This window comes from Hippocampus guttulatus, chromosome 12, assembly GCF_054856545.1.
Source record: "Hippocampus guttulatus isolate MCC_2025c chromosome 12, RoL_Hgut_1.0, whole genome shotgun sequence".
NCBI classification, from domain to species: Eukaryota; Metazoa; Chordata; class Actinopteri; order Syngnathiformes; family Syngnathidae; genus Hippocampus; species Hippocampus guttulatus.
The window spans coordinates 1,197,229-1,222,990 of record NC_141272.1 but is presented as its reverse complement, the minus strand read 5'-3'; the positions used below and the strand labels follow the sequence as shown (position 1 = coordinate 1,222,990).

General features: G+C 49.5%; 3 protein-coding genes and 1 long non-coding RNA gene across 8 annotated transcripts; 1 reads left to right on the top strand and 3 right to left on the bottom strand.

Moving 5' to 3' along the window:
• Positions 1-1,427: 1,427 nt before the first annotated feature.
• Positions 1,428-6,171, bottom strand: trmt9b (tRNA methyltransferase 9B). 2 transcript variants are annotated; one of them, XM_086125012.1, is made up of 4 exons: positions 5,863-6,171; positions 4,557-4,738; positions 4,081-4,254; positions 1,428-3,965 (listed from the first exon to the last, which is right to left on the bottom strand). In XM_086125012.1, exons 2-4 carry the CDS (start codon positions 4,708-4,710, stop codon positions 3,166-3,168), a joined length of 1,128 nt encoding a protein of 375 aa, XP_085981138.1. In that variant the 5' UTR covers positions 4,711-4,738; positions 5,863-6,171; the 3' UTR covers positions 1,428-3,165. The 2 variants fall into 2 exon arrangements, with proteins under 2 accessions (XP_085981138.1, XP_085981139.1); XM_086125013.1 differs by lacking the exon at positions 5,863-6,171 and adding an exon at positions 4,982-5,337.
• A 652-nt stretch (positions 6,172-6,823) lies between these two features.
• n4bp2l2 (NEDD4 binding protein 2-like 2) lies at positions 6,824-10,787 on the bottom strand. 2 transcript variants are annotated; one of them, XM_086125011.1, is made up of 6 exons: positions 10,676-10,787; positions 9,059-9,834; positions 8,499-8,623; positions 8,269-8,357; positions 8,104-8,180; positions 6,824-7,753 (listed from the first exon to the last, which is right to left on the bottom strand). In XM_086125011.1, the coding sequence occupies exons 2-6, from the start codon at positions 9,832-9,834 to the stop codon at positions 7,591-7,593; spliced, it is 1,230 nt and encodes a 409-aa protein (XP_085981137.1). In that variant the 5' UTR covers positions 10,676-10,787; the 3' UTR covers positions 6,824-7,590. The 2 variants fall into 2 exon arrangements, with proteins under 2 accessions (XP_085981137.1, XP_085981136.1); XM_086125010.1 differs by lacking the exon at positions 8,104-8,180.
• LOC147196888 (uncharacterized) lies at positions 10,050-11,545 on the top strand. The gene is made up of 2 exons (XR_015102423.1): positions 10,050-10,176; positions 11,186-11,545. It is a non-coding gene; the product is annotated as an uncharacterized LOC147196888 (long non-coding RNA).
• Positions 10,960-25,726, bottom strand: brca2 (BRCA2 DNA repair associated). Of its 3 annotated transcripts, XM_086125009.1 has the most exons (27): positions 25,602-25,726; positions 25,348-25,451; positions 24,625-24,861; positions 24,288-24,348; positions 24,157-24,209; positions 23,899-23,927; positions 23,706-23,817; positions 23,575-23,630; positions 23,398-23,488; positions 22,463-23,005; positions 17,127-22,073; positions 16,933-17,031; positions 16,615-16,684; positions 16,240-16,547; positions 15,998-16,170; positions 15,603-15,790; positions 15,267-15,437; positions 14,156-14,471; positions 13,659-13,814; positions 13,422-13,569; positions 13,115-13,224; positions 12,703-12,904; positions 12,450-12,616; positions 12,200-12,338; positions 11,874-12,130; positions 11,535-11,651; positions 10,961-11,468 (listed from the first exon to the last, which is right to left on the bottom strand). In XM_086125009.1, exons 2-27 carry the CDS (start codon positions 25,379-25,381, stop codon positions 11,097-11,099), a joined length of 9,156 nt encoding a protein of 3,051 aa, XP_085981135.1. In that variant the 5' UTR covers positions 25,382-25,451; positions 25,602-25,726; the 3' UTR covers positions 10,961-11,096. The 3 variants fall into 3 exon arrangements, 2 of the variants coding, with proteins under 2 accessions (XP_085981134.1, XP_085981135.1); XM_086125008.1 differs by having other exon boundaries at positions 10,960-11,468; positions 15,998-16,547; XR_015102422.1 differs by lacking the exons at positions 10,961-11,468; positions 11,535-11,651; positions 11,874-12,130; ... (2 more) ...; positions 12,703-12,904; positions 13,115-13,224 and having other exon boundaries at positions 13,430-13,569; positions 13,659-13,800.
• Between the last annotated feature and the right edge of the window lie 36 nt (positions 25,727-25,762).

The following is a 25,762-nucleotide window of genomic DNA, read 5'->3' as shown; positions in this document are numbered from 1 at the left end:
CAAAACCATAAAGACAATTGATTTAACATAAATACACACAAACCTCGTGGGCTCACACCCATAAAGGCCTAATCTTCGCCGAAATCCTGCCCGTCGTCATCTTGCCTCATACAGTCGATTCTTGGCACTTTCAGGTTCTTACAAAAATGGCTAAGCGGAGCTTACAAAACGTGTCTTTTAATGTGCGCCAGTAAATGCGCACGGCAACTCGGGTCGGGTGGAGCTTTATCCGCGATAATTGGTTCCGGCCAACAATCGCCACTAGATGACGTCAGAACACCAACGATCAAACTGCTTAACCCTTTAATACCTGACCCATCAAGGAATATCCAGAAAAATCCGATTTTTGGGAACTGAGAAGTTCATTAACCCTTATAACAAAATCCACAAAAAATATTTTTGCCATATCATATTGTTTTAGATATTTGTCGTATTCCATTTATAAGTATTATGTAGATTACATCTGAAAATGAAAGTTTGGAAATAATCATATTTTAAACCTGCAGCATTAAATTTGGTACAGATGACTTAATGTAATATAAAGAATGAGTTACATAATGAAAATGCATGTATCAAATATGATACAAATGGCATTATAGGGTTAATGTGAAATATAGGCAGTCACGGTTAGGATCTTCAAGGAACAGACCGGTCACAATTCATTTTCCAGTATTCAATTAGCGCCCGATTCCCTGATAAGAGGTTGTAGTGGTTTAAGTACCCTCCCCTAGAAAAAAAACGGTATCCCAATCCATTTGTGCTATGAAAACGCTGCATGCAGGGCCGACTCCAGGTGGTCGCCTCGGGCGTCCTCTGCTGGAGGGGGCGCCAAATTGCGCCGCTGGTTGCTGAGCGTTTTGGAAGAGTCTGCGCAGACGGGACGTATTTTTCATGCACTTTGTGTATTTTGAAGGCAAGTTTAAACATTACCATAGCGACCAGAGAAAGTTGCGGCCAGACTGGACGTTCCTCGTGTCATGATTCGTGTTTATTATGATGTTAAAAAAACACCAGCGTTTTCATGCCGGTCAAATATTATTTTGTTGTATTTATCTGCCACACCTAAAAATGCCGGGACCTGAAAATATTGTCCGACATTAAACCGGTCCGTGGGGCAAAATAGGTTGGGCACTGCCGATTCAGACGGCATTCCCATCCGTCAGGTTTCATCTTCTTCCTTTGAAAACGCAAAACAAAATTTAAAAAAATCACAGGCTGACAAGGCAGCCATCCTGCAAGCTTCAAATGCGACTCTTTGACAACGCTACGTCCCAAAACCAGAACGGATTGGCACCAAAATGTATTCAATTCAAGTGTTGGCTTGTGCTAATCAAATGCTAGAATGAAAACTCGCGAGATTTCATATGAGTGACGTCAGAAGCCTTTGCCTCAATGATGTGCCAAAACTACTCTTGAGACTCCACAACTCTCAGCACAAAACCTTTTATTCACGAAAAAAACGACAGTGTTGACAGCACAAACACTTCCTTGGCACAATGTTTCAAGTTTCCATGTAAATCACAAAGCACGACAACGTCGATTCACAGTATGAGAAGCGGTCGAGCGCAGTTTTTCTGCTTGTTGGACGACGAGGACGCGGCGACGCGTCTGCGACTTCATTGCCTCGCACATGCGACGGGTCAAAGCGCAGTGCGGGGGGGGGGGGGGGGGGCGCGCAAGTTGTCGCAACAACAAACAACCAAATTACGATTCTATCGCGGACTACAAATACAACTGGAACCAACACTTAGTTTCCACACGACGATTTGAAGATTTTGTGTCAATAAAAAGGAACAGTCGTGCGTTGCAGCCACGGACGAACTTTTGCCTTGACGGCCACGCTCAAAGCTGAGCTGTTCAAACTCGAGAGGCAGACAAACATTCATTTTTAAAAAAAGGTCCAAAATGTGTGCTTTTTTTTTCAAAGTATTTTTCTCTGCACTTGTATTTCTTTTCCATCTAATTTCTGTTCTCATTTTCAGATATTTGTTGGAATCTTTTGAGCATTATTGCTTTGATTCTGCCGGTGTGCCGAATGTTTTGACTTGTGCCCACTCGCATTTCTTCAGCACTGCCTTCTTTTTGCTTGAAGCTATCTCTTCGTTGCATTTTCTGCCAAAAGTGTGGTACAATTTTGTGTAACATTTGTGTGTACCCCTCCACCCCCCCCCCCTCAAATAAAAGTAGTAAAAGCAGAGAATTAGTCATCAAATTCAGAATTCTGTAGTAGTAATAGTTAGTCATGCTTTTCTTTCGGGGTCTATTTCCTGTAATACTGGTCCCCCCCCCCTTCTTTATTTAGATTCTCATCATGCCTTAATAGTGAAATAAACTGGTCACTATTGATGATGCATTTTATTCTGAGTGTTTTATTTTTTTAAAAAGTGTCAGTCTGACAAATGCCCAAATTAAAAAAAAAATCAATCAAAAAAACAACAACTCTGCATTGCAGCTTCAGAGAAACGTTTCTCGTTTGTAAGACTTAAGGAATCCTCATTACCTTTGTAAAATTTAAAAAAAAAATCATAAAAAGGGGGGATTTGGTGCCATAGAACTCGCACGCAGATCTCCCCCCCCCCCCTCCCTCTAATTTCCCCACTTATTATTTGTGCGTTTCATCTACGGTAATATTGCAGCGGTTTTCTATAGTGTGTGTATCGATTTTAGCCTTCATGAGCATTATTGCTTTGGCTCTCTCAGTGTGCCTAATATAGTGACTTGTGCCACTTGCATGAGCAAAAGCCCAAAGATTTTTAGATTCATCTTCGGCAACTACAGTCTTAACATTTCAATTCCGACAGATTTAAAATAATAATAATCAATAAATAAATGGTGTCCACGTTGAGCATTTTCTACAAGGTTGCCTTGTTGCGAAATCTGTTCGGTGCTTTTTTTGGACAATGTAAAAATCGGGTCTATCCAACACCCTCAAAATGATTCGAAAAAAAATATACGATAATAAATATGAACAGTCGTGCGCTGTAGCCGCGGAATAACGTTTGTGTTTGTAAAACCGTAAACTCCTAAAATCATTAAATAAAAGTCAAAACGGGGAGTTCATGGAATCATCAAGTGAAAGTAAAAACGGAGATTTCAGTGCTAAAAGTCGGAGGCAGACGATAAAAATGGCGAAATAGAAATCTAAAAAAAAGAAGAAGAATCCAATCAGATTTTGCCGGGCTCCACCTTCTCGGCCACCACGCACCAGTTGGCGTGGTCGAAGTAGGCGTGGCGGACGCGGAGTTGGGCCACGTGATCGGCGATGAGCTGGGCCAGCTCGCCCTCCCTGAACACGTGATAGTACCTCAGGCAGGAACCGTCCGTCGCCGCGCTTTCCCGCCCGGGGCGCTCCCTCTGGAAAGGGACCAGGTCGGGCAGAGCCAGGGCGCCGCACTCCGGCGCCAGGGCCGCGCCGCCGGCGCCACCGCGCTCCTCTTTGACATCTTCGGGCTCCTTGTGCAGATCGGCGCCGGAGCCGAAGACGTCCTCCTCGGACCCGACCGTGGAAGGCGGAGAGAAGAAGCTGGAGAAGTGCTGGATGAGAGCCCGTCCGGGGCCCCGCGGGCCCGCCGCCCCGCCCGATATAGTGCCGAGCTCCCGTGACGACGAGCGGGAGACGGACAAGCTCCCGAAGTCCAGGACCGAGTCCAGGGAGCGGGAGAAGAACCAGAGTCTGTGCGGCGCCCCGTCGGCCACGGACGATGTGCTTCGGACCTTCCTGTGCTTGTCGCCGTCGTCGCCCGCGCTCTGGGCGGTCGCCCGGCCCGGAGGCGGCGACGGGGGTCCCACGTCAGGCGAGCGGAGGTTGGGATTCCACGGCACAAAGATGTCCTGCTTCTCAAACTTGCGGCGCTTCTGCTCCATGGCCCACACGTAGATCATGACGCGGCCCCCCGCACGCAGCGTGCGCGCCATCTCCCTTATTGCTCGGATACGACGTTCTTTGGTGGACAAATGGTGAATGACTGCAAACGTCACAGGCAAACATCTTAGCGTTTGTCCCATTTTGTAGGGGGGGGGGGGGGGCTGCCGCTCCTCGAAAAACAGAACGCGGGTGTTACTGTGACGACCGGGCCTCACCTGCGATGGAGAGCACGGCGTCGAAGCAGCCGTCCCGGTAAGGCAGGCGCAGCCCGTCGCACATCTGCACCTCGTGCCCTCGGCTGCCGGCAACGTCCACCAGGGGGCGACAGACGTCACAGCCCAGCTTGAACGCTTCCTCGTTAATGTCGAGATATTTGCCATTGCCGCAGCCTGCTCGGGGCCGCAAAAGTGACGCGTCAGAACAAGTGCTCAGGAAAATTATAGATGGCAAGATATTTCTTGCCACTGATTGTTGACCGGAAAAAAGGTCAGCAAAATAGATGTCCGATGATTACGCTGATGGAGGAAAATCCACTTAAGCTGTCATTTTTTAAAAATGAGCCTCGTCAAGCCTCAGCAAAACGGGCTTCTGTCAGCGATGGGCCATCATTCTAACGAAATGAAAGAAAGAAAAAAAAAAAAGTCGTGGCCAAAAGTTTTGAGAAGCCAGGCTCAAAGAGGGCGGCACCCACCGACGTCAGCGACGATGCTCCCGGGCGGCTGGTCCAGCAGGAACTGGCGCACCTTGGGCCAGGCCTTGTAGCGGCTGTCGTTGAAGTAGGGCGCGATCTTGTCGTAGACGCCGTGCACGTGCTCTCGCTCCAGCCGGCTGGCCGCCTCCTCCATCGTCGGCGAGCGTCTGGCGTCGTCACGTCTGTGCGTAGCCAACGGGAACGCCATTAGGAAAAGGATTCCATTTCAAACAATTACAGTCGCTATTAATTAGCACTGAGGATGTCGCATCGAAGCATCTCGGGGAGTTGACACCTGCCGCAAGGTCCTCTTTGCATTCATTAACCTTTCCGAGCGAGGACCGTTGAAAACAATTACAACTCGTGTCTGGTGTCGCGGCGCCTAATCATTTCTTTTTGTCGATCCATTCCCGCGCACGTCTTACCATCGATATTTGCAGTTGGATGTGATCGCCGAGGGGGGCTGGCCCAATGACACGTTATTTTCTACATTTCAGTTCTGCCAGCTGGCACCAAGCGCATTTGCTTCCAAACCATCTAGCGGTATTTTTGCAACTCTTCGCTCGCTGCCGCCGCAGCCCGAATGACCCTGCTCGGAAAGTCTTGCGAGCGCTCGACTGACGGAGGCAAGAGCGTCCAGACATTGGACGTGCGGAACATTAAACACCGGTGACGGACACCGTAAAAGCCTCCAAGCTATTTGCAGAGCTGCTCGCATCATCCTCCTCAGCCCATCCAAATGGAAGGAAAACATCCCTTATGTAACGCGGTCCTCATTCAGTCCCCCCCCCCCCCCACACACACACACCCGACCCCTCCCCATCCCCATCAAAGTGAGGTACTCCTTATGTAATCGGCAACAGGGAGAGAAAACCTCAGACCGAAAAGGTAAACGCGGGATAGCATCCGAGCTATGCAGCGGAGTGGAGCGTGACCTCGCCCCGGGAGCAAGCGGAGGTCACGCCGTGCTCTAAACAGCATCGATGATCCTTAAAATTAGGATGGATTATAATTGAACAGACCTGAGCTGCAGTCAAGGTTGCTAGGCAGCTCATCCCTCCAAAACGCAGACAAACGGGTTTACCCGTCAAAGGGGAGCCTGCAGCCATGACTCAACTTGACTGTTTAACCTCACTCACCGTAGTCGTCCTGGGGGGAGGTTTCACAACTTAGGAACCAAACAAGTCGAAACTCACCGTAATGTCCCCGCGGTATATTGCACAGAAACACTTCTTTCAAAAAGATGGCGACATTTTCCAATGGATTAAATCATATCATTTAGTCGGCGCGCATTGCACCACCTCACCATGAACGGGCCGAGAAGCGTCGCCGCGGTAACCGCCTCGGAGCTCCGGTCGCCCGGGTCGCGGCGAGTCAACTTGCCGCTCCTCCTCGCTAATTGGCACCGGGCGGCCCCGCACCTGCTGCCGCAGCCCAGGGCGGCGACATTTCGCTCTTAAATACGTACGCACACGAATACGCGTTACATTACGTCACACGCGTGGAAAAATGAGCCGCCGTCGCGCGTGAGCCCCGTGCGTGAGCGGCCGCCGATAACGACCCGACGCCGGACGGCTGGGGAGCCATCGTGTTCGCCGACGACGCGGCTAACACCTGTAAAGAGAACCGTTGGGAGGGTAACGGCTACTTCCGGCATGGCTGAAACAATAAAATAATTCAGAGGGGTTTCGCCCAAAAGTGGTCCAGTACTTAACGTTCATGTCGCACATAGTTTCAAGAACCCTAAATTGGTGTATTTTATTTTGAAACGCCCCGTGTTCCTTTTTTGTGCTTTTATGACAAAAACTTGACTCGGATTGGAACGAGTGTTCTCTGGTCGAAAAAATAAAAGCACGCGGTGGAGTGGCGACGCTCACCTGGATTGGCTCGCCGCCTCACGTGACCACTACACTCCACCACTCGCATGCAAACGAACACGCGCACCCAGAAATACATTTCCCAGCAAACAATGAATAGCTGCCATAAACTCAGTCCCATTATGTTTCTCTCTGTATTGTGTTTTAAACCGAGTGAACGTGGCGAAATACGCCGCGTTTCCCTCTTGGCGGACGGGGGCAGAACACAATTCTGCTTAGCAACGGGCAACCGTGTGACCTGTCGTCAAGTTATCATTTTGTAGTTGAAGAATCTGGAAATGTTACTTTTCTGGTCAATGGCCGTCACGTAAATTATAAAATGCCATAATGGTGTATTTAATTTGAAAGGCATCATTGGACCTGAAAAAAAAAACATGGAAGAACAACAACAAAAAATAATCTAATTTTAATATAAAGTTTGTATCTTGCTTCATTCACGTCCAAATATTTATAGATGTCATTATTTCAGGAATCATTGAATTCGATTAAAAACAATCAAATATGATGCGTCATTTTTCAGCACTGGAGCTTCGTCACCATTATGATCAGCTCGCGTGTGGATGTTGGATGCAGGCGCCGTGAGGTGTCAACAGACCAAGGTGAGGCTCTCTTGTGTATCACGTTGCGGCTCATCAAATCGAGTCAGCCAAACAGCCGCCAGCCGTCCTGCATTAGCTTTCAAGGACACACTCGGCAGCCTCTGAGTAGTTGAGCTTCTGCGCCACGTTTGTCAAGCATCGGCGCCAGGGTACTTTCATGACGACTGTTGATCGGAACATTGCAAGTGGTCATTTACTCCTTGTAAGCATCTACTTTTCAACTGTCGCTTCACACATTCAAACTACCTGTGGGAAAAAGCACGCGTTGAACTCTCTCACCTTAAAAAGTGTGGCTATTTGAAAACAACAAAAATCTAAGAATTAAAAAAGAAAAATACTCATGCATTAAAGAACAGTGAGAACAATCCGACGTTGACGTTCATCTTTTTTTTCCAATTGAAAAAATAACAAAAATCACCGTGCCTTGTAAAAATATATATGATCATTTCTTTTCTTAAAAAACAAAGCAGTAAAACTTCTCCAATTTACAAAAAGCTGTATAAAATAGCTCAAAGACAAAATGAGTGAGTCTTTTTTGGCGGCGGACTCCCGCTCGCTCTATCTGAACGAAGCTCCTCCGTCTTCCCTCCACTCGGCTTGGCGCCTCTGGTGAACGTGCTGCGGCTCCTGAGAACTCAACACCACGTCCACGGAGATGGGGGACCAAAAACGATCCAGCATCTGCGCGATCTTCTCCTGAGGCACACCATGCTTGTTCCGCCTGTTGTGGGGGGGGAGAAAAAAAAGCATTTTGTTGACTATTGTCTGGGCCAATAGTGCCCAACCAAAATGGGTTGTCAAGAGATGACACAAGGTGACTGATGGCAGAACTTTTTTTTTCTCCCCCCATTAGAAAGTGCTGCGGGCCAATGGAAATGAAGCTCTTCCTAGGAGTTTATCGCTGCTTGGCACCAAGATGCCACCAGATGGCGCCTACGCAATAGTTTGAAAGACCTTTGGGCTTGAGAACAAACAGCAAACGTGGATCGGCTCCCAAGAGTAACCCTCAAAATAGTGTTCTGTTTGACCTAAAAAAATGAAGCAACCTCAAGAAAGACAAAAAAATGTTACTTCTCCAGCTCGTAGGGATCATACTTCCAGCTGGTGTTTGGTTCACAAAAGTCTACCCGGTATCCTTGCTGTAAGGCCTGCGGATGGGAGGGGGGGGGGGGGGGGTGACGGTCACATTAGAAAAAGGAAACTGCCATCTCCATGTTGTAGACAGAAGCTACTCGCCATTTGGACGTAAGGCTTCATCTCCCAGGCTTGCAGGTTGGTGTTGTCGATGATGACGGGAGAGCGGCCGTCGCGCATGGCGGCGCAAGCTGTAAGGCAGGCCCACACCAACAACTATTGAACCGAAAACAGTACCGCCCAACGAGCGCGCCGACAACGCACAACTTTTTGGATTCTTGATGGCTTTTTTTTCTTTTGCATTCCTCATGAGTAGCGCTGCGTTTTCTCACCTCTTCGATGGTTCCACTCGTGTGCGTCTCCGAGAAGGCCCGCTTCGTAGCGGTATCCGCCGTTATGGGCAAAGTAGTCGTCTGTGCTCAGGATGAGGCCGCTGGGAGCCGTCGCCAGCAACTCCCTGTCAGAGATATTCATTTAAAAAAAATACAATAAATAAATAACAGCAACACATGAAAATCTCAAGAGTTGGATTTGAGCACAGTCCAAACCGACAAATATGAGCATTTTCACATCCTTATCGTATTTCTCTAAAAAACAAAGATACTCTGAGAGCTTATCGAGTGGGTTTTAGTGCTCGGTAATCGGGACATGTTTTAGCATTTGTACCCTTTTCTAATTAAAGTCAGCATTGGTTCAGCTATTGGAAGTCTCTGAAAGATCATTCCTTGTGATTATCGTGTGGTGTGGAGTGGACACAAACCACTAAATTGGGCTTAATTTGATCCTTTTTGCCCTCTTTTTGCTTTGAAGTGATAAAAGGTTGTCTCACATCATAGAAACTGGTTAAGATGTTCAATATCATTACATGCGTAGCCCACTTCAAAAGACGTACCTCGCCATTGTTGTCTTCCCCGAGCCTGGGAGGCCTCTCATGAGAACGAGCACCAACGGCGAAGTTCTGTCAAAGTTGTCATAGCAACGCTGTTGCTGGCTTTCATCTTGTCCAGAATGACATTGCGGTGCGTCGCAGAACCGCCCGGCATCGTGAGCACCACCGTCGCCATTACCCCAGTTGCCATGGTCATAACGAGGTGTCCCCCAGAACGGCCGACTTCCAGCGGGATACCAGTCGTCGTCGGCGGGATTCCCATGGCGGGGTGGAGGTGAACAGTGCGGGTATGGAAAAGAAGGCAGGCGGAATCCGCGGGACGGTCGGTCACTCGGAGTTGGGTGGAATGCCGGAGGAGGATAATAATCCGGGCGATACCGAAGAGACGCCCTGTGAGTGGAATACGGCTTGTTTTTGTGCCAGTGAGGCGACGATGGGTGTTTGACTGCAGCCCTCCTGATGTCGTCCTCCCCGAGAGGTTTTTCTGGACGTCTGCTTGTTGATGAAGTTTCCAGTTGGATACAAGTGGCCCGTTCCTTCTCGACTTGATCGTCAATGGCTTGGATCTCTTTGTAAAAGTCACTCAGCGAGTCATTAATGTTCTTCTCCGGGGGGAAGGCGGGACCAATGAAGGTGGCGCTGGTGAATCCCACCTCCTTTAAAACGCGTTGGACGTCTGTCGCCTCTTTGCAGACAACTTCACCCTCTGCGGTAATTTCGTCCTTGTCCACTGGAGCATCGGCAGAAATTTGGATGCATGAGGGAGCCGCTTGAGACATCTACACAAGATTTTTTGGAAAAAGCTCTTTCAATTTAAAGTAGTGCTGCAAGGGTCACGCATCTGTAGAATATATTGATCATTATCCCATCTTACCTAACGTAATTGTGCATTGTGAGGCGTGGGTAATTATCTCTGACCACTTGGGGTCGCCGTCATATTCTACACTGTCGTATCTGTGACTTTGAAAATGTGTACGGGTCACTGGTTTGTAATGGCGTCAAAATCACGTTGCGACGCGTCCGTTTGAGGAACTACATTGGCTGTTTGTCTCCTTCTGGTATCCGTAGCGCAAAGATAGCAGCGAGACATGGTAGCCTCTTGTTGGGGAGGCATACGCTGGGTAAATATAACGAGCAATTACGTCACCTACCATTATCAAAAATAATTACGTTGTGATCGAAGTGTTGTTGTTTTTTTGCATATTACTGAAACGAATACTTTTTAAAAATGAATTAACGTTGTAAAATCAAAGCATTACGCAAACTGCTCCTTTAACTATAATTACTACTTCGCTTGTGAAATTGTACACTTGCTTGTTGTCTCGTTTTAATTCAGTAGAGTGGGAGGCCTTAATGTCTCAGCGTTATGACTTTTCCTAAAACCTCATCGCGGGGCATTCTATTGTTTTGAAAAAACACGGCACTTGCTTAATTCCACTTGTATACCAGCCATTAAAAAGCAAATAGCCTATAATATCAGATGATCGTACAAGCCAGCTGGCTAAAGAAGCTCGATTCAATTCAATGTTAAACCGTAGCCGCGTCAATTAACTTGACACCATCACATAAATTAAATGTTACCAGTTACCGTTCAACGCCAAAAACGTGCTTACTGCTTACCTTAGGTTATGTGATGAAACGAAACGAAAGCACGGGCGAGATGACAGCTAACTGCAACATTGCTAAAGCTAATTCAGTGTTTACGGATGTGACATCACCGACGTCATTCACTTCTACGTCGAACGCGCCGCTTAATGACCGGCGGGAGACGTTGCATTTTTTTCCCCTTTCATTCAGTTCCTCTTGCTGCAAATTGCTTTTGCCTTTTTTTTTACGTTTTTAAAAAACAAAACAGTAATACTTACCTTGATTGTGTTTGTAATATTGTATTGTATACCTAGATATATATACCCGATTCTATATTTTTTCCTTTGAGATACCTCCATTATATATGGAGAGAGACAAATAATTTATTCAAACTTTTTTTCTTTTTCTTTTTTTTTTACATTGTGGCTCCCTTTAACAATGCAGCAGTGTGCAGTTATAGTGCCTCATTGGAACGTAAGGCCTGCGTATCAATCATAGCGAGCTCATGGTCGTTCACCCACGCTTCCTCCTCCTTTTCATCAGGTGGACTTGCAGACACAGGCGCCAGGTTTGGGGTGTGTACAGTTTTTAAGGTGCTGGCTCTCCGAGGAGGGTTGAAGGTCTTCTTGACGAAGGGCGAAGCAGCCAGGCCCGGGGGGAGAAACAATGGCGGAGCAGACGGCACGCAAGAGAGGTAGTCCACAGCTCGCCTCCTCTTCAAGCTTCTCGGGTCTTTCTCCGACGAAGAAGTGTCGGCTGCGGCCTGAAGGTTCCTGCTCGGTGGAGTGAAGGAGCCGAGGCTTCTGACCGGCTGCTGAGATGTGGTCTGTAAAGGGCAACACGCTTAGAAGACAAATTACGCAACCGAGCACGAGTGGAGAAGAAACCTTACGTTTGTCCACACGTGTTGCGTGGGTGGAGTTTTTGGAGGCAGAGCGGGAGAGCACACGTCCCTCTTGAGCACCTGGGAGAGTTTGTCCTCAGCGCACACAAAGAACGTCTCTTGTTCCTACAATACACGGATGCAAACATAACTACCACGCACCTCATCCGGCCTCCGAAGCGGTCGTCTCACCGACGCAACCATCGAACTGACTATACCCAATTCAGAAACATACTGACCCAACCCCCCAAATCCCGTTTTCCCCTTCTGAGTACCCATCTCAGCGACTTATCCGGGCATCAAGAAATGCTCTTGAGCCGTGAGAATGTAGGTGCCGTTACTCTGTACCTGCAGGAGGTCCCTGAGCCGCCCGAGGGCCTTTTGAAGATGCTCTTCTTTGGGTTTGGTGGAGAAGACGGTGAGGTCTCCTGCGTACACGACGGGGGTGGGCCGGGTGGACCGGCCCCTCAGCTGCAGGTTGCTCAGCGCGAGCAGCGCGCCGGGTTTCACGACGTCCGCCAGGCCGGCCTGAAGCAGGCTGCCGAAGCAGAGGACCTTCACAAAATTCACGTTGCCGTCCGCCAGGTAGAAGGCGGGGGAAGGGCCTGCGTGAAAACCGAAGATCTGAAATCAAAGTCTGCCGAATTCAAGTCAATCGAGGATGGCGCAGGGACCTTTTCCATCTAGCACACTGACGACACATCCCGTCAGATCAACCTCCCCGCACGGAGGGTCAAATTCCAGCTTTTGAAGAGCCACAAAGTCGGTAGACACTCTCGGTCGAAAGCATTCTGATAACCATTCCGGAGAAGCCTAAGGGGGTGGGGGATCAGTTCATTGGGTGTTTCATTTCACCTCCCTATCTAGCCCCGACTATTAATCAACTTGCCTAGTTAAGCAAGTAAAAGAATGAATATTGGTCACCTGGAGGTCTTGAAATTGTGTTTTCTTGGTGGCGGTGAGCTGAAGTGCCCCAACAGCGCCACGCTTCTTCCTGTCCGACGTGGCCAAGTTGTAGACTTTGTATCGACGACTTTCCTTTAACAAGGCCTGCACGTCTGAGGACGGTCGCCAAAGGTTCAACTGGTAAACTTGAGACAAAAAAAAAAAAAAAGGAAGACATGAGTGTACGTAGAATACGGTTAGGTAGGTGAAATAGTAAAAGGCGGCGGCTCACCGTCGCCGGTGGGATTCAAAGAGTCTGCGACGCAGAGTCTCCAGACAGGGGTGACGTCTCTCTGAGGGCAGCTCGTTTGGCCGCCGTCCGTGTTTTTTTCGGTGGCGCGACGGTAGCGATCCTGCATTTCTGCCCGTTTCTTGTCCATGAGCGAGCGGCTGTACGCCCGCAGCGTCTCCAGCTGCTGCTCGCTCAGAAGGGCCTGGAAGCAGGAAGTCAACGGCAAAAGCCTTGACAAAAATCGACCTTGAAAGCGAGCGAACTTACATAGCGTCGACTGTTCCTGCATCTCGCAACTTGTCTTCACCCCCCCCCCACACACATACACTTAAAAATACCTCCCCAATCCATCTCACCTTCCTTCCTACTCATCCAAATGACCCAACGTGCTCTTTAAACAGTATTTTGTTACCTCAAGTCCAGCTAGGTCGTCTCCCACAGCCTCGTAGAGCTCCTGCCCGTCCTGCAAGCTTCCAATATCTCGATGACTCACAGTCCTTCTCCTCAGTTGACGTTTGCTGTCTGCAAATGAGCACAGTTCAATTTGGTTTGGGGAAAAAGTCGTCTTTTGGATTCTTCCCCATACGGGTACCACACTTGTATGATCGGTACCCGAAAGGATGTCTGGCCTGCCCCGAATGTTCGAAACTGGCCCTTGAGTCACGATAATTGCCACCTTGCACAACAATAATAGAAATGGAAGTCGATCCAAGTCGTACCGATGTCCTCTTGTTCAAACTCTGCTTGTATCTTGGCGTAAAGCACCTCCATGGCCTTTTGCTTGCGGCCGTTGTGGCGCGCCTCCTCCTCCTCTTCGGCGCGGGCCAAGCGGAACACCACGCCTCCGTCCGACTTCCTCTCCATCCACTGAATATGTATATGCATAGTGGGGGGGGGGGGGGGGGGGGGGCTGTGAATTTCACCCAAATATCTTGTTTATTTATTCGAGCGGGTACCTGAATGGGGTAACTTCTCAGCACCACGATGTCCACGCAACCGACAGGCCCCCCGTTACTGAACAGTGACGACAGAGGAAGCAGGAACGGCCGAGGATCTTTGTAAAATCCCAGCTTGGTGTCCCATCGCGCAGGTCTGCTGCTGTTGGCGAAAATCTAAAATGAAAATTTTTAAATTACAATATGAGATCTTGTTTCTGCTGCGTGTCAACGACAGCCACAAAGCAGGTGAGGAATCTTGGTGTGGATTATTGACTCTGATCAGAGTTTTCAAAGCTTCGGCTTTTAATACTCAAATTTGTCCAAAATGGTCTACCCGCACACAGGAAGGCGGCTCTGTCCGCCACATGTGTGATTCCACAGTCTGAACTAGTTCCAATTAGCTACTGAGCCTGGAGAAAAGGTCACAGTTTCTACTTATGTAGTGGTTAACAGCTCGAACAATCATCCCTCACCCTCGGGGAGAAAAAAAAAGAAACACGTTGCCTTGGATGTACCTTCAACATCAGCGATTGGGGCGCTTCCAGCGGCGAGCAGGCTTCCTGCGAACCCGCCAGCTGAGCGCCGTGGATGATGAGCTTCCCGCCTGCGGCCAGTCGTCCCTTGCGAAGCAGAGCGCTCAAGGGCTCATCCAGCTGCGCCTTCACCGAGTACCAGCCGTCAGTCAGCCACACCACCGCACACGGGTTTGCCACCTGGTCTTGGGAGACCACCCCGCAGATGCAGAGAACCAGAGTTTTGGCCGCCGCGTCGTCCTTTTCCATGATCTTCCTCAGAGCGGGCCTGCGGCTGTGGTCCACCTCCACGTCATATCTGACACGCACGTTGTTGAGTTGGTGATTGCAATAAGACCACTTATCTGAAATAGGCTGACAGGTGAGCTGGAGCTTATCCCAGCTGGCGCTCGGCACATAAGGACAAACAACCGTTCACATGGAGGACAATTGTAACGTTTTGGGAATGTGGGAGAGAACTTACGCAACCATGGAGGGGGGGGGGGGGGGGGGGACACACGCAAAGCCCACATGGGTAAGCCGGAACCTGGATTCAAACCCCGACCTCAGAACTGAAAGGCGGATGTGCTAAGCACTCACACACCACGCTGACCCTTATTGCGTCGATTCATTGGAATCGCTTCGAAAAGGTCTTTATGAATACTAAGCACAATAACGACAATCCATCTCTCGAGGATAGCAGAGTTCTGGACTTGACCCAAAATGGCTGCTTCAAACCAAAATGGCTGACTGACTATCTTGGGCAAGGCTGCTTGAAACGTATTTGTGTGCCCTGTTATGACAAACATGTCCACTAAATATCATGTCAATCAGTGATTTCGGGGGCTCCCCCCCCCCCTTTCAGTGACATCGTGTTTCTGTGTCGTGTGACAGTTGTTTACAAAAGGAGGATCTTTGCCCAGCCTACCTCGCGCAGCGTCGTGTCAATTCGGGCAACTGTTTGGTCCCACTCCTCGGCAGCTGACTAAAGACTTACTTGGCCGTTTACTTTGACACTTGATGGGTGGGCAGGCATTCCAGAGATCCAATCACAAAAAAAACCTCCAAAGGGAGATTCTATAAGTCAACCAAGCGCAGGCTTTGTCCTTCTCACCTGTACTTGAGCTGCAGTAGAACCCTCTCAGGTGTGAGGCAGCGGCCTCCCATAGTTTGCGGGAAGGACCTCTCCATGGAAGCCAGCTTCCACACGATCCACCTGTAGTGATTGTACACCCACTCGTCAGCGAGCAATTTGGGATCCACTCCGGGCGTGTCGCACAAGGCTCTGTGGGGAGACATCACAAAACGTCGCCAATTTAAAAAAAAAAAAAAAGTTCCATCCAGCACAAGCTTCGGTCGCTGCGTTCTATTAATTCACCACAAAATGGCACTTAATTCTACACGCCGGACTTTTAAGCACGTATCAAATCCTAGTTTGACAATCACCGACCTGCAGAACTGCTCTTTGCCGGCCGTCCCGTCCTCGCTGGGAATCAGCCGCCCGCCGTCCGCAAGTCGGATGCCGCTTTCGTCCGTGAAGGCGTCCTTTTTGAAGAACAGCTCAAGCCGAAAGCGAAAAGCCTCCGCCGTCTCGCTGGTGATGTTGCACACGTGCCGATGCACTCCGTATTCGTACAGCTGTAAACCGAAGCCAACAAAGTCCAAATAAGTAGAAGATAAGCACAAAAGCTGTGAGCAGCAACAATGAAATGAGCAGGGGCCGGATAGACGAGAGCACCCCCTTAGCAGCGTGCCCGTCCATACCTAATTTCACATGACCAAAGTAGAAAGTGCTTCATGGGCTGATTTGGAGTTTTTTGAGAGGGGCGGGGGGTGAAAACTGACCTGCTTCTGGGTGTACTTGGCAGGGGGCCTGCGAGCCGCCGCATCCTTCAAACGTATCCTGGTGGCTCCCGAGGTTTTGGCTCGAAACAAGCTGCCAGGCAGAGGCCTCACTGTCTGCCGTGTCTTCTTCCTGATCCTCATGTCTTGCATGTCTCGGGCCAGCTCCACGTTCGCTAGCGGCGGCCCAAAGCAAGGATTCATCTCTCTTGTGTCCCCGTAACGAAAAGATGCAAAATGTTTACCTTGACCCCAAGATGTGTCAGTAGGTGGGATGCGGCCGTAGAAGGGATCGGTCATACTTTGGTCTGAGGCGGTTGTGGGCGGGGCCTCATTGTTTTGCGTCGACTTTTTAGAGAAGAGTTTCGTGGAATCCCGTTCGACGACTGTCCTCTGTCTTTTAAACGGAGGAACGAAGGCTGGAGGCGTTGCGATGTCGCTCCTCCTCGGTCGGGCCTCAGTCTTCTTAAAAAATGGCAAAGTCAACCCCGCCGGCGAGGGCTGCTGGTTGCTCTTCGATGAGGCGGCGGCCGCTACGGAAGCCGTGCCGTCTCTGTATGGGCAACAAGAGGGTGACGACGGTGCGTGTGATGGTCGCACGCTATCGGCTGGCGGCTCACCTGTGCGGCCTGGTGATGTTCGGGCCGAGTGAGACGTCGTACTTGAACACGGGCCTGTCCTTCAATAGACCTTAGAACGAAACGCAGTAAAAATAACCCAAATAAAAAGTACGCAGGGTGGAACGTCATAATATTTGTTAACTGTGGACACGTGAAGGCCTTTGAGACGTTTGTTGTGATGAGTTGACTTGACCTCAAAACCTCCGCCAAGAACGCAGGCTAAATTTTGCTCCTCAGCAACTTTGGTAAGATTTTTAACAATTGCAAATCTGTCAATTGGACATGCGCTACTCTCAGAATTGTCAACCGGCGTCGTACCTTTGGGAGAACTCGTTTGCGGGCAGAGCGTCGATCCTCGCGGGCTGTCGAGAGATCTGTCAAATTCTTCCAGGAGTCTTCTTTTCGAGGGAGGCTGCCCTAGAATAATTCAAATCATCATAACACAACAATTAGTTCCTGCTTCGAAACTGAAGTTGAATGCAAGTCCGCGATGGTGCCGATTGGATCTTTACCAGCCAATTCGGTGCCCTCGGCTAATCTTTTCTCATGCGCAGGCGGGCGAGAGGCGCTTTTGGGCCGCAGGTTTTCCAACGTCATGGAAGGTCCGGCGAGACTCTCGTCCTGCAGCAAAGCTTTGGTGCAGTCCAGCGCTTCCTGGGCCAGAAACAACTGCTGCGTTTCAGTACAGTCACTCAGGTCCAGGGACTCCAAGTTTACAATTGCGGCTTCCTCCGGCATCGGGATTGTTCCTCCGCCTAAGGCAGCCGACGGTTCCTGTCCGTGGAGGTCGTCGGCCTCCGCGCGGGCCATTTCGTCTGCGGCTGCTGGCTTTTTCTCTCTTGAGCACGCGCTTGGACCTGGAGTAAGTCCAGATACCGAAGGCACACTGAAGGTTTTTCCCCGTGCGCCTGCTCGGACACCATCACCGAGGCCAATGTCCTCAAACAGAGCTTTGGCTTTCTGCAGCGCCTCGGTGGAAAAGGACGCGGGCTTCCCGCTGGCTGCGCTGAATCCACAATGGCTTATTTGGCTCGGACCGACACCGCATTGCTCACCCGGGGGATTGTTTGCTTTCTTTTCCGCCACAGACAATCGGAAGCCAGCATCTTTGTCCACGGCGCTTTCATCCAGCAAGGATTTTGCTCTTGCCGCGGCGCGGTCAGACACGAGAACTTTTTTGCCGCCGGCTGTGCTGAAGCCCCATCGGCTGGCTGCGGACGCGCGGGCCGCATCACTTGTGCTTTCGTGACTCTCTGCGAAGAAGGATTTTGACTTCTTGAGAGCAGCGGACCCATTAGAAGCTCTTCCGCCGTCGGCCGTCCGGAGTCCCACGTGTTGCGGACCGTCCCGTTTGGCATGTGGCAAACTAGCGTTGCGGTGGAGCTTCTGGTTTTCACCCTCAAAGTCATTGAAGAGAGATTTGGCTCTTGTCATCGCTTCATCAGAAACGGACAGGCTCCTCCCGCCGGCGGTAGAGAATCCGCTGCCACTCGGGGAAGATGAGCAAATAGCCGATGATGAAACTGCGGCGTTTGCCAGGTCCTTATAATGCCTCGTGTTTTTATCGTCTCCAAATGGAGCGGCGTTCTTGTTTCCAAGCCGGATCTTGGGGATATTTTTGCTCACTCGAACATCTGACGTTCCATCTCCAGCGGCCATCGTGTCCCAAGTCGAGCCGAGATCGCCAAAGAGGGACTTGGCTGAAAATGACGCAGGTTTCTCGCTAGGTGACAAGAACTCACTTTTTCTCGCGAGCGGATCATCGTTCGGATGGTCCTCAACTGAATCACAATCGTCGAGCAAGAATTTCGCTCTCTGAAGCGCAGCGGAAGAAACGGTGACTCGTTTGCCTCCCGCTGTCTGAAATCCACCCGCTTGACAGTCGAGGCGGTCGACGCCCGAGGAGCCTGCGCCGGGGTCATCCTCGTGGTCTTCTTGGAAAAAATGTTTGGCTTTTGCTGCAGACACGGGTAGCGTGCTCCCACTGGCGGCAGAGAATCCAGCGCCACTCAGGGAAGAAGCAGCAACATCCAAAGATGGATTTCCAGGCTTTTCCCCATCGCGGCGAAGCCAAATGTTTTGAGCATCCGTCTTCACGTTCAATGCCTTTGCGCAGACTATGGACGGATTCTCTTTTCCCGACGTTCGATCGTGACTGTCCATCATGCCTTTGAAGTGAGCGTCTGCTTGTAGCGCCACCTTGTGGGGTAAAGATGCCTTTTCCGGTGTCACAACTGCGATTGGAAAACAACCACCCAACGTTTCTTTGCTTGTGCTATTCCCTCGTTTCGAGTCGTACGGCGTCAGAGCGGGACTCTCTAAGGTGGAGCCCAGGTCACCTTTGGCTGCAAATGAAGCTGGCTTCTCACAAGCTGGCAGGAACTCACTTTTCCCCGAGGGTGGAGAGCAGCCCGGGTGTTCCTCAACTGCAAGGTTTTCGGAAAGCAAGAGTTTGATTGTCGGAAGAGCAGCGGCGACGTTTCGGCCCGCAGCCGCCAGGTCAGCGCGTTCGACACCTAGATGGCTTCCGTGTGGCATTTTGGAGCTCAGGGCGTCTTCATGCAAAAGATCTTTGGCTTTTTGCAGGGCTGCCGCAGACACGCATACCTTCTTCCCACTGGCAGTCGAGAACCCACCGGCACTCAATGAAGAAGAAGAAGAACCGATCTCCAAAGATGGATTTGCCACATTATTATCACGCTGTCCATTTTCTACCTGATCATTTGGACAGTCAATCTTATCCACAATTGTGGCATTTGCCGTTTTTGCGTCCTTCACGCCAGAAACGGACGGACTCTCCGGACTGCGGTCGAGGTTGTCGAAGAGAGAGTCGTCGGCAAAGAGTGAATTGTCGGAAAAGGATCCGGGCTTCTCGTTAGCAGACAGGAGCTCACTCTTTGTCGCCGTTGGATAACAGACCGGATGTTCCTTCACTTCAGAGCAATCGTCAAGCAAGAGTTGTGCTTTCTTGAGCGCGGCTGAGGAAACAGCAACCGGTTTGCCTTTCGCCGTCCGGAACCCGCCCGGCTGATGGTCAACACCTTTGAGTATAGAGGAGGTTCCGTTTTTAACGTCTGCACTCGGGTCATCTCCGCGGTCTTCTTGCAAAAGTGGTTTGGTTTTTGTCAAGGCCACCGCAGACGCCGATGTGTTTTCCCCACCGGCAGCGGAGAATCCACCACCACTCCAGGTCGAAAAATCCAGCTCCAACCAGGAACTTGCAGCGTTTTCACTGTTTTCATGCTCTGGCTTTTCATTCTCAACAGGATCGAGTTGACCATCCGTTGTCTGCACGTTGGCAGCAGCATGTCCTCGTTGTCCGTCATTTGTCTTTCCACCGGAAACGCAGAGACTCTTTGAAGTGGAGCCCAGCTTGTCAAAGGGATCATTGGCTGAAAACGAGCGAGGCTTCGCGCTCGTCGTCAGCGGGAGCTCACTTTTGCCGAATGCTTGGTCACATGCCGGATGTTCCTCAACTTCATGACAAACATCGAGCAGGGATTCCGTTTTCTTCAGCGCAGCGGAGGAAACCCGTTTACCTCCTGCGAACTGGGATCCACCACCCGGCGGATGGTCAACCTGCCTGATTCCTGATTCCTGATTCCGAAAGTCCTCTTGCCGGGCACGCGCAAGCATGTTGCCGGGACTTTTTGGAGCGCTTTGATCGGGTATGGCGGATGAAAAGAAGCCTCGAAGCGGCCCCTCCGTGTCGTAGCCGTCAACGAATTGCTGCTCATTCCGAGAGGTGCGCACGCGCGGGGTGGACCCGTCGTTTTCAACACTTTGCTTCTGCGCTGGCGTACTCGCCTCCAAATCCTGAAATAAATGTTTGGTTTTCTTCAGACATTTTTGGGAAACTCTCACGACACTTTCTTCAGCCCTTTCTTCTTTTTCCGTCGTGTGTGCACATAGGGGTTGCCTAGCAACAGCGGATTCTCCAAGATGAGTCGTACCACATGAGGTCAAAGTCGTTTTCTCATTTGCCTCTGCGCAAAAGCTGTCATCGAAATCGATCCCGGACAGCAAGTGTGGCTCAAGGTCTTTGTCAGCTTTCGATGAAAGGGCGGAAGCCGCTTTGCCCGGTTGTTTTAACTTGACGGTTCTGAACTGGGTGAAGTCAAACTGGCTGCCTGCTTCTTCCAGGAGGGCGCACAACGCCTTCACATCAGCTTTCTGGGAGGCGGTCAGCCGGCTGTTGGACCGGTCGCAGTTTTGGGCCCAGGAAGCGGGAGCCGGCGCTGCGGGAATTTCCTCTGTCGCATCACGGGCGCATTCGAAGGCTCGATCAGCTTGACGCGCAACCGCATTTGCGTTTCCGGGACTTTTTGTCGCATCCTGAACCGGCTTGACGAATGAAGAGAAGCCTTGAAGCGACTTGTTTATGTCGGAACTGTCAAATGGCAAATTGTTTTGGGAAGCTTTGGGTGGACAGCTCGGGGGAGAATACGACCCCGCAGGAATTTCCTCTTTGGGATCACGATCGCAACCGATGGCTGCATCAGCCTGACATGTGCCCGCGTTCACGTTTGCGGGACTTTTTGGGACATTTTGAGCTTGTTGGAAGGAGCCATCGAAGCCTTGCAGTGTCTCCTCCCTCTCGGGACCATTTTCATCACTATTTTTCCACATACACCTTTCAGACAGACTTCCTGGACAGCTCAATGCAGAATCGGACGTTGTGGGAGTTTCCCTACCAGGGACGTTTTTCATGGGTCGCCGCTGAGCATCACACACGTCAAAGAGTTGTTCGTCTTTCTGTGGGTCGGCTGCCGATATTTGCGTACTCTGGTTAGAAGTCGTTTTGAATTCCGACACTTGAATGGAGGGAAGAGAAACATTGACAATCTCTTGCTTCCTTTCACAACCGTTGGATTGAAGTGAAAGCAGAGGGTGGGTTGAGTCTTTGAAACTCCCTCGTGTATCTTTGGTGTCAATCCACGTTCCGAGTAAAACCTCCTCCAAACACATCTCGTGTTGTTTCGTAGGTGTGGACTCGAACGTCCGCCGGTGATGCGGTTCCCGTTTCTCCGCGCAGGCCGCGGTCGCATGCGAGACGTCGGCATCGGCCGACAGGAAGCCACTGTCGCTCGGCGCCAGCTCATCGACGGACTCGTCGAGAGGTACTTCGCCGTGAAGCCCGACTTGCCTTTTGGCCTTCCATCGAGCAACTCTCAGCGCGGTCAGACAGGCAAACGGGGAGAAGCTGCAAGGAGGAAGAGGAGGAGAGGGCGGGCCCACTTGAGGTGGTGCGCCCGGATAGGACATTTGACTCAAGTCTTGCGCAAACGCTCGGCAAAGCTGCGACATCTCCAAATCCTTCGTCTTGACTCGAAGCAAGGAAGGCAGCTTTTCTTTTGCGACAGCTTCCCGTTGCTGAAGCTCGTCCTTCCCATCACCGACGTTACAAACGCCGGCTTCATCGTTGGCTTTCGACATCTGCATAACGGGCAGCTTATGACCTGAAATGAAAGTACAAAAGTCAATGCTGTTGATGTCCAATGAAAGGCAGCGATCTCCATATTGTAGCGGGCTGTGTAACGTGAATCAAGAATGTTTTGAAAATTCAGCCCAGTGAGGCCAGTTTCACTTGGTGTCATAACATTTCAGAGAAGGTCCGTCATGACTAACAATACCCCCCCCCTGCAAAAGTAAATAAACAACTCAAGAATTCCAAAACACACACGTTTTAGGTTCACCATTTCCTTCAAATCAAAATATGCTCGATTGATACCAACTTTGTACCACATCAAAATGTGAGTCTGCGTGTGCGGAAAATTCAAGCAAAAAACGTACACTTCATGAGACGACAACAAGTGTATTCAGTACATCGAGGCGTTTTGTGAAATACCTTGCACGGAGTTGTTCTTTAACGAGTGCTTCTCCTTATCAATGGTGTAAATAAATGGCGTCTTTTTCTGGGTGAATCCAGCACACTTGAAAGATGCTCTGACCGGACTCTTCGCTCGTGTTGTGCATTTATCTTCCACTTGGGTGGCAACGGTGGTGGCTGGAATTTCTGATAGCGGCAACGGTGACCACGGTGTCAGTTCACTATCTTCAGTTTCCACTGGAGGATTTCTGCATCGCGCTTGATCAGATTCTCTTTGCTCAGAAAACGCAAGCTCGGACTCAATTGAGACATCCAAGGGGCTGCTGCCGTGTTCTTTTTCTTCCGTCCTTCTCGTTCTTTCGCTCTTCACCTGCCTCAGTACCGAACTGCTGTTGGCCAAAAACACGGGCAGGCTGTTTTCGGTCCCGTCAGGAACACTGGGCGCCGGGCTACGGATCGCCTCAGGGAGCGGCTGCCTCCGGGTGCCATCGTTGTGCTGCGGGGATCGCCGAGGGGACTTTTGGAGCGTTGGATGAGGGCAGGCCTCTGGGCAATCAGAATCTGTAAAGTGGAGAAGGAGTGTTGTTCAATATTCATTGGCAGCATCATAATCAGATTTTTTTGGGTGGCCTGGAAGTATTTTTTAATACAAGCAATTACGACTTCACCATTTCATTAGCATCGGTTAGTGATAGACCACGACGTGTTCTGACTTGCATACAAATTTGGATGACGTCAGTGCCGAAATACAGAAGTGTCGTCATCTGAGGATGCCCGGTACAGCACGCAACCTCATGTGTTGTGATGTGCTGGGATGTATTCATCGCTTTCCATTCATTGAAATGGCGGGAGGAGATTTAAGATATCATCGTTTGTTATTTGATTTACGATCATCATCACGGGATAAATTGAACTCACAAGTCAAGGGAGAAGTGTCACAGCATTTGTAATACCTTGCAGAACCTCAAGCGGGTCATTGCTTTGTGGCGACGCCACCCCCTGTCTGGAATCGTTGGACAGAGATGGGAAGAGTTTCCGAACCAGCTAAGGAAAAAGTGACAAATATCATCATCAAGTATACAGTGTAGTTAAAATATCAAGCAATATGCAAAGTGTACACAAGAACTCACCACGGCACTCTTGCCCATACAAAATGTCGTCGGGCTGGGACTTTCATTTGTCTTCGCTGCAGGTCGACAAAAGCAACACAGTGGTTGTCAAGCTTTCCATACAGTAGGAATACAACAAAATTCTTGCTTACATATAATGAGGGTGGAAGGCAAAGCTGGCGGCGTATTCAGCGAGCTGGTCCACGAGATATCGGGGTGAATGTCGGCGCCCAGGCTTTCGGAGATGCGTTGGGCGTAATTGGCCTGCATCATTTCAAACCCGATTGTTGCCATTTTCCTCTCATGTCAATAGTGTCACATTTATGGGAGAATAAATGAACTTACTGGGGACACTTGTGGCGTGTGAAGCCGATCTGAAGGAAAAAAAAACCCAAACAAAACAAAAACCATTAAGAAAGGACATTTTAGACTTTAAAAGGTGAAGAAAAAAAAAGAAAATATACAGGTATGTGTTTTTTAAAAAACTGCAATTTCTTATACGTTTTAATCAATACCATAATTCTAATAAAATACAATTAAAATATTGTGTATAAATAACAACAGTCTAGTCAATTTCAATTAAAAAATCTATATAATAATTACCAAACCAGTTGGGAGTGCGTGGGCGTGCATATCCATAATTTGAATGCGGGACCCTGTGTATGACATCATGGGGTTTGTTTCACAGATTTACCAGTAATTGAAACATGCACCGGAAGCGTCACTTCACTTACGCGTCCTTGGCAAGCCCAAACAAACACGGACTCCTGGTATCCCACGGCAGCGGTTCATTCTCTAAGAGGAAAAAAAAGGTGCACATTTTGGACACTTAGCCCTAAACTAGAAGCAGAGCGGCAGTGTTGTTGGATGCACAGATTTAAGTTATTATTGGCATGACACAGCGCAATTTGATGGCTTGAATTGCTGCCACAGGAGTGAAAATACAAGCCATGCTTTTCACTGTCTTGACGGGAGCTTGCTCCAATCATTATCTTGGGTGAAAACCCCAAATTGACCTGACTTGATTGAATCATTTGAATGGATTCAAATCAGAAATGTAATTTTCCACACCTTGTTGGTAGTCATTATCCGGGGATGGAACATAGCTGCGTCTGAACACCCGAGGTATCGAAGAGTGTTGACTTTGGGCCACATCGGCAGCAACAGTTTTGCGCAAAGGCGTCTTGAAGTTTGCCTCCTGGTTGGGACAAAGTTCTTCTTGGTCGTCCGAATCGGAGAGGTTGCCTTCCTTAGAGGACGCTCGTGTGGTCAACACCTGGAACCAGTCGGGGTCCAACTGTCCCAACTCTGTCATGAAAAGAAGACGATTGTAGTTGAGAAAAAAAAAAAAACATATTTGAAACTATCATACGAATCACTAATCCATGCACTAAAACCCATACTATCTGGTTAACTAATTCAACCCCAAAAACATACATACCACCTGAGCTTGTTTGGAGGTCACTCAGACTGCGAGTGCAAGTATATAAAGTACTGTGGTTCTTGGAGTAGTGTGTGTTGACATTTTTTCCTTTTGGTATATTATGCGAATGCACCTAATGTTACAACGAAAAGGAAACGGTAGCCGAGTAAACGTCCATGATTCAGCGACTGAATGTCATAATGGAAACGACATTTTATTTGACTTCATAAATTTGCTGTCATTGAAAAGAAGACTTTGGCGTGGATCGGAATGTAGGTTGGCCTCAGGCCCTTCGGGAAAGGGCTCATCGAGCAAATTCTTTGTGGACAGGCAAGTCACATTTGTATTTACAGTCGTTTATGTCTTGTTACCTTTGCAAAGTTCTTCTGTCAAATAGTCGTTCATGCTCCGCGAAGGGAAGAAATCCACCCCCCGAGGCTTAAGTAGTCCTAATATTAGGTCCTGTTTGGCACACCTACAGAGGGACAGGGGCCATAAAATGAAGCTCGATTGAGATTGAACACACTCAAAATGACACGGACGAGCCTGAAAGCTGTTAAAGACAAATACGACCTTTTCGACCCACTATGAAATTACAAAATGATGTGAATTCGACTCCACTTACCATAACGGCGTGAGGTCAACTTATAGAACGCCACAGCATTACCCTTAACGTATCAAAGTTGTGAAACAAAACCAAGCTGAACTTGGCAAAGGTGTGTCGAAGCTTCAAGGAAGCTAATGTTACAGACATCAACATTTAAGCTAGTTTTGTACCAAACAAAC

What these genes read in the sequence shown, in the direction of transcription:
- trmt9b (XM_086125012.1), bottom strand. Translation starts at nt 4,710, where the DNA reads ATGGAGGAGGCGGCCAGCCGGCTGGAGCGAGAGCACGTGCACGGCGTC. An exon ending in GAGCATCGTCGCTGACGTCG is followed by an intron (nt 4,255 to 4,556) that starts GTGGGTGCCGCC and finishes GGCCCCGAGCAG; the next exon opens with GCTGCGGCAATGGCAAATAT. An exon ending in CGCCGTGCTCTCCATCGCAG is followed by an intron (nt 3,966 to 4,080) that starts GTGAGGCCCGGT and finishes TGACGTTTGCAG; the next exon opens with TCATTCACCATTTGTCCACC.
- n4bp2l2 (XM_086125010.1), bottom strand. Translation starts at nt 9,834, where the DNA reads ATGTCTCAAGCGGCTCCCTCATGCATCCAAATTTCTGCCGATGCTCCA. An exon ending in GGGAAGACAACAATGGCGAG is followed by an intron (nt 8,624 to 9,058) that starts GTACGTCTTTTG and finishes TATCTCTGACAG; the next exon opens with GGAGTTGCTGGCGACGGCTC. An exon ending in CGAGTGGAACCATCGAAGAG is followed by an intron (nt 8,358 to 8,498) that starts GTGAGAAAACGC and finishes CCTGCCTTACAG; the next exon opens with CTTGCGCCGCCATGCGCGAC.
- brca2 (XM_086125008.1), bottom strand. Translation starts at nt 25,381, where the DNA reads ATGAACGACTATTTGACAGAAGAACTTTGCAAAG. An exon ending in GACAGAAGAACTTTGCAAAG is followed by an intron (nt 24,862 to 25,347) that starts GTAACAAGACAT and finishes TTTTCATGACAG; the next exon opens with AGTTGGGACAGTTGGACCCC. An exon ending in ACGACCTAGCTGGACTTGAG is followed by an intron (nt 12,905 to 13,114) that starts GTAACAAAATAC and finishes TCCTGCTTCCAG; the next exon opens with GCCCTTCTGAGCGAGCAGCA.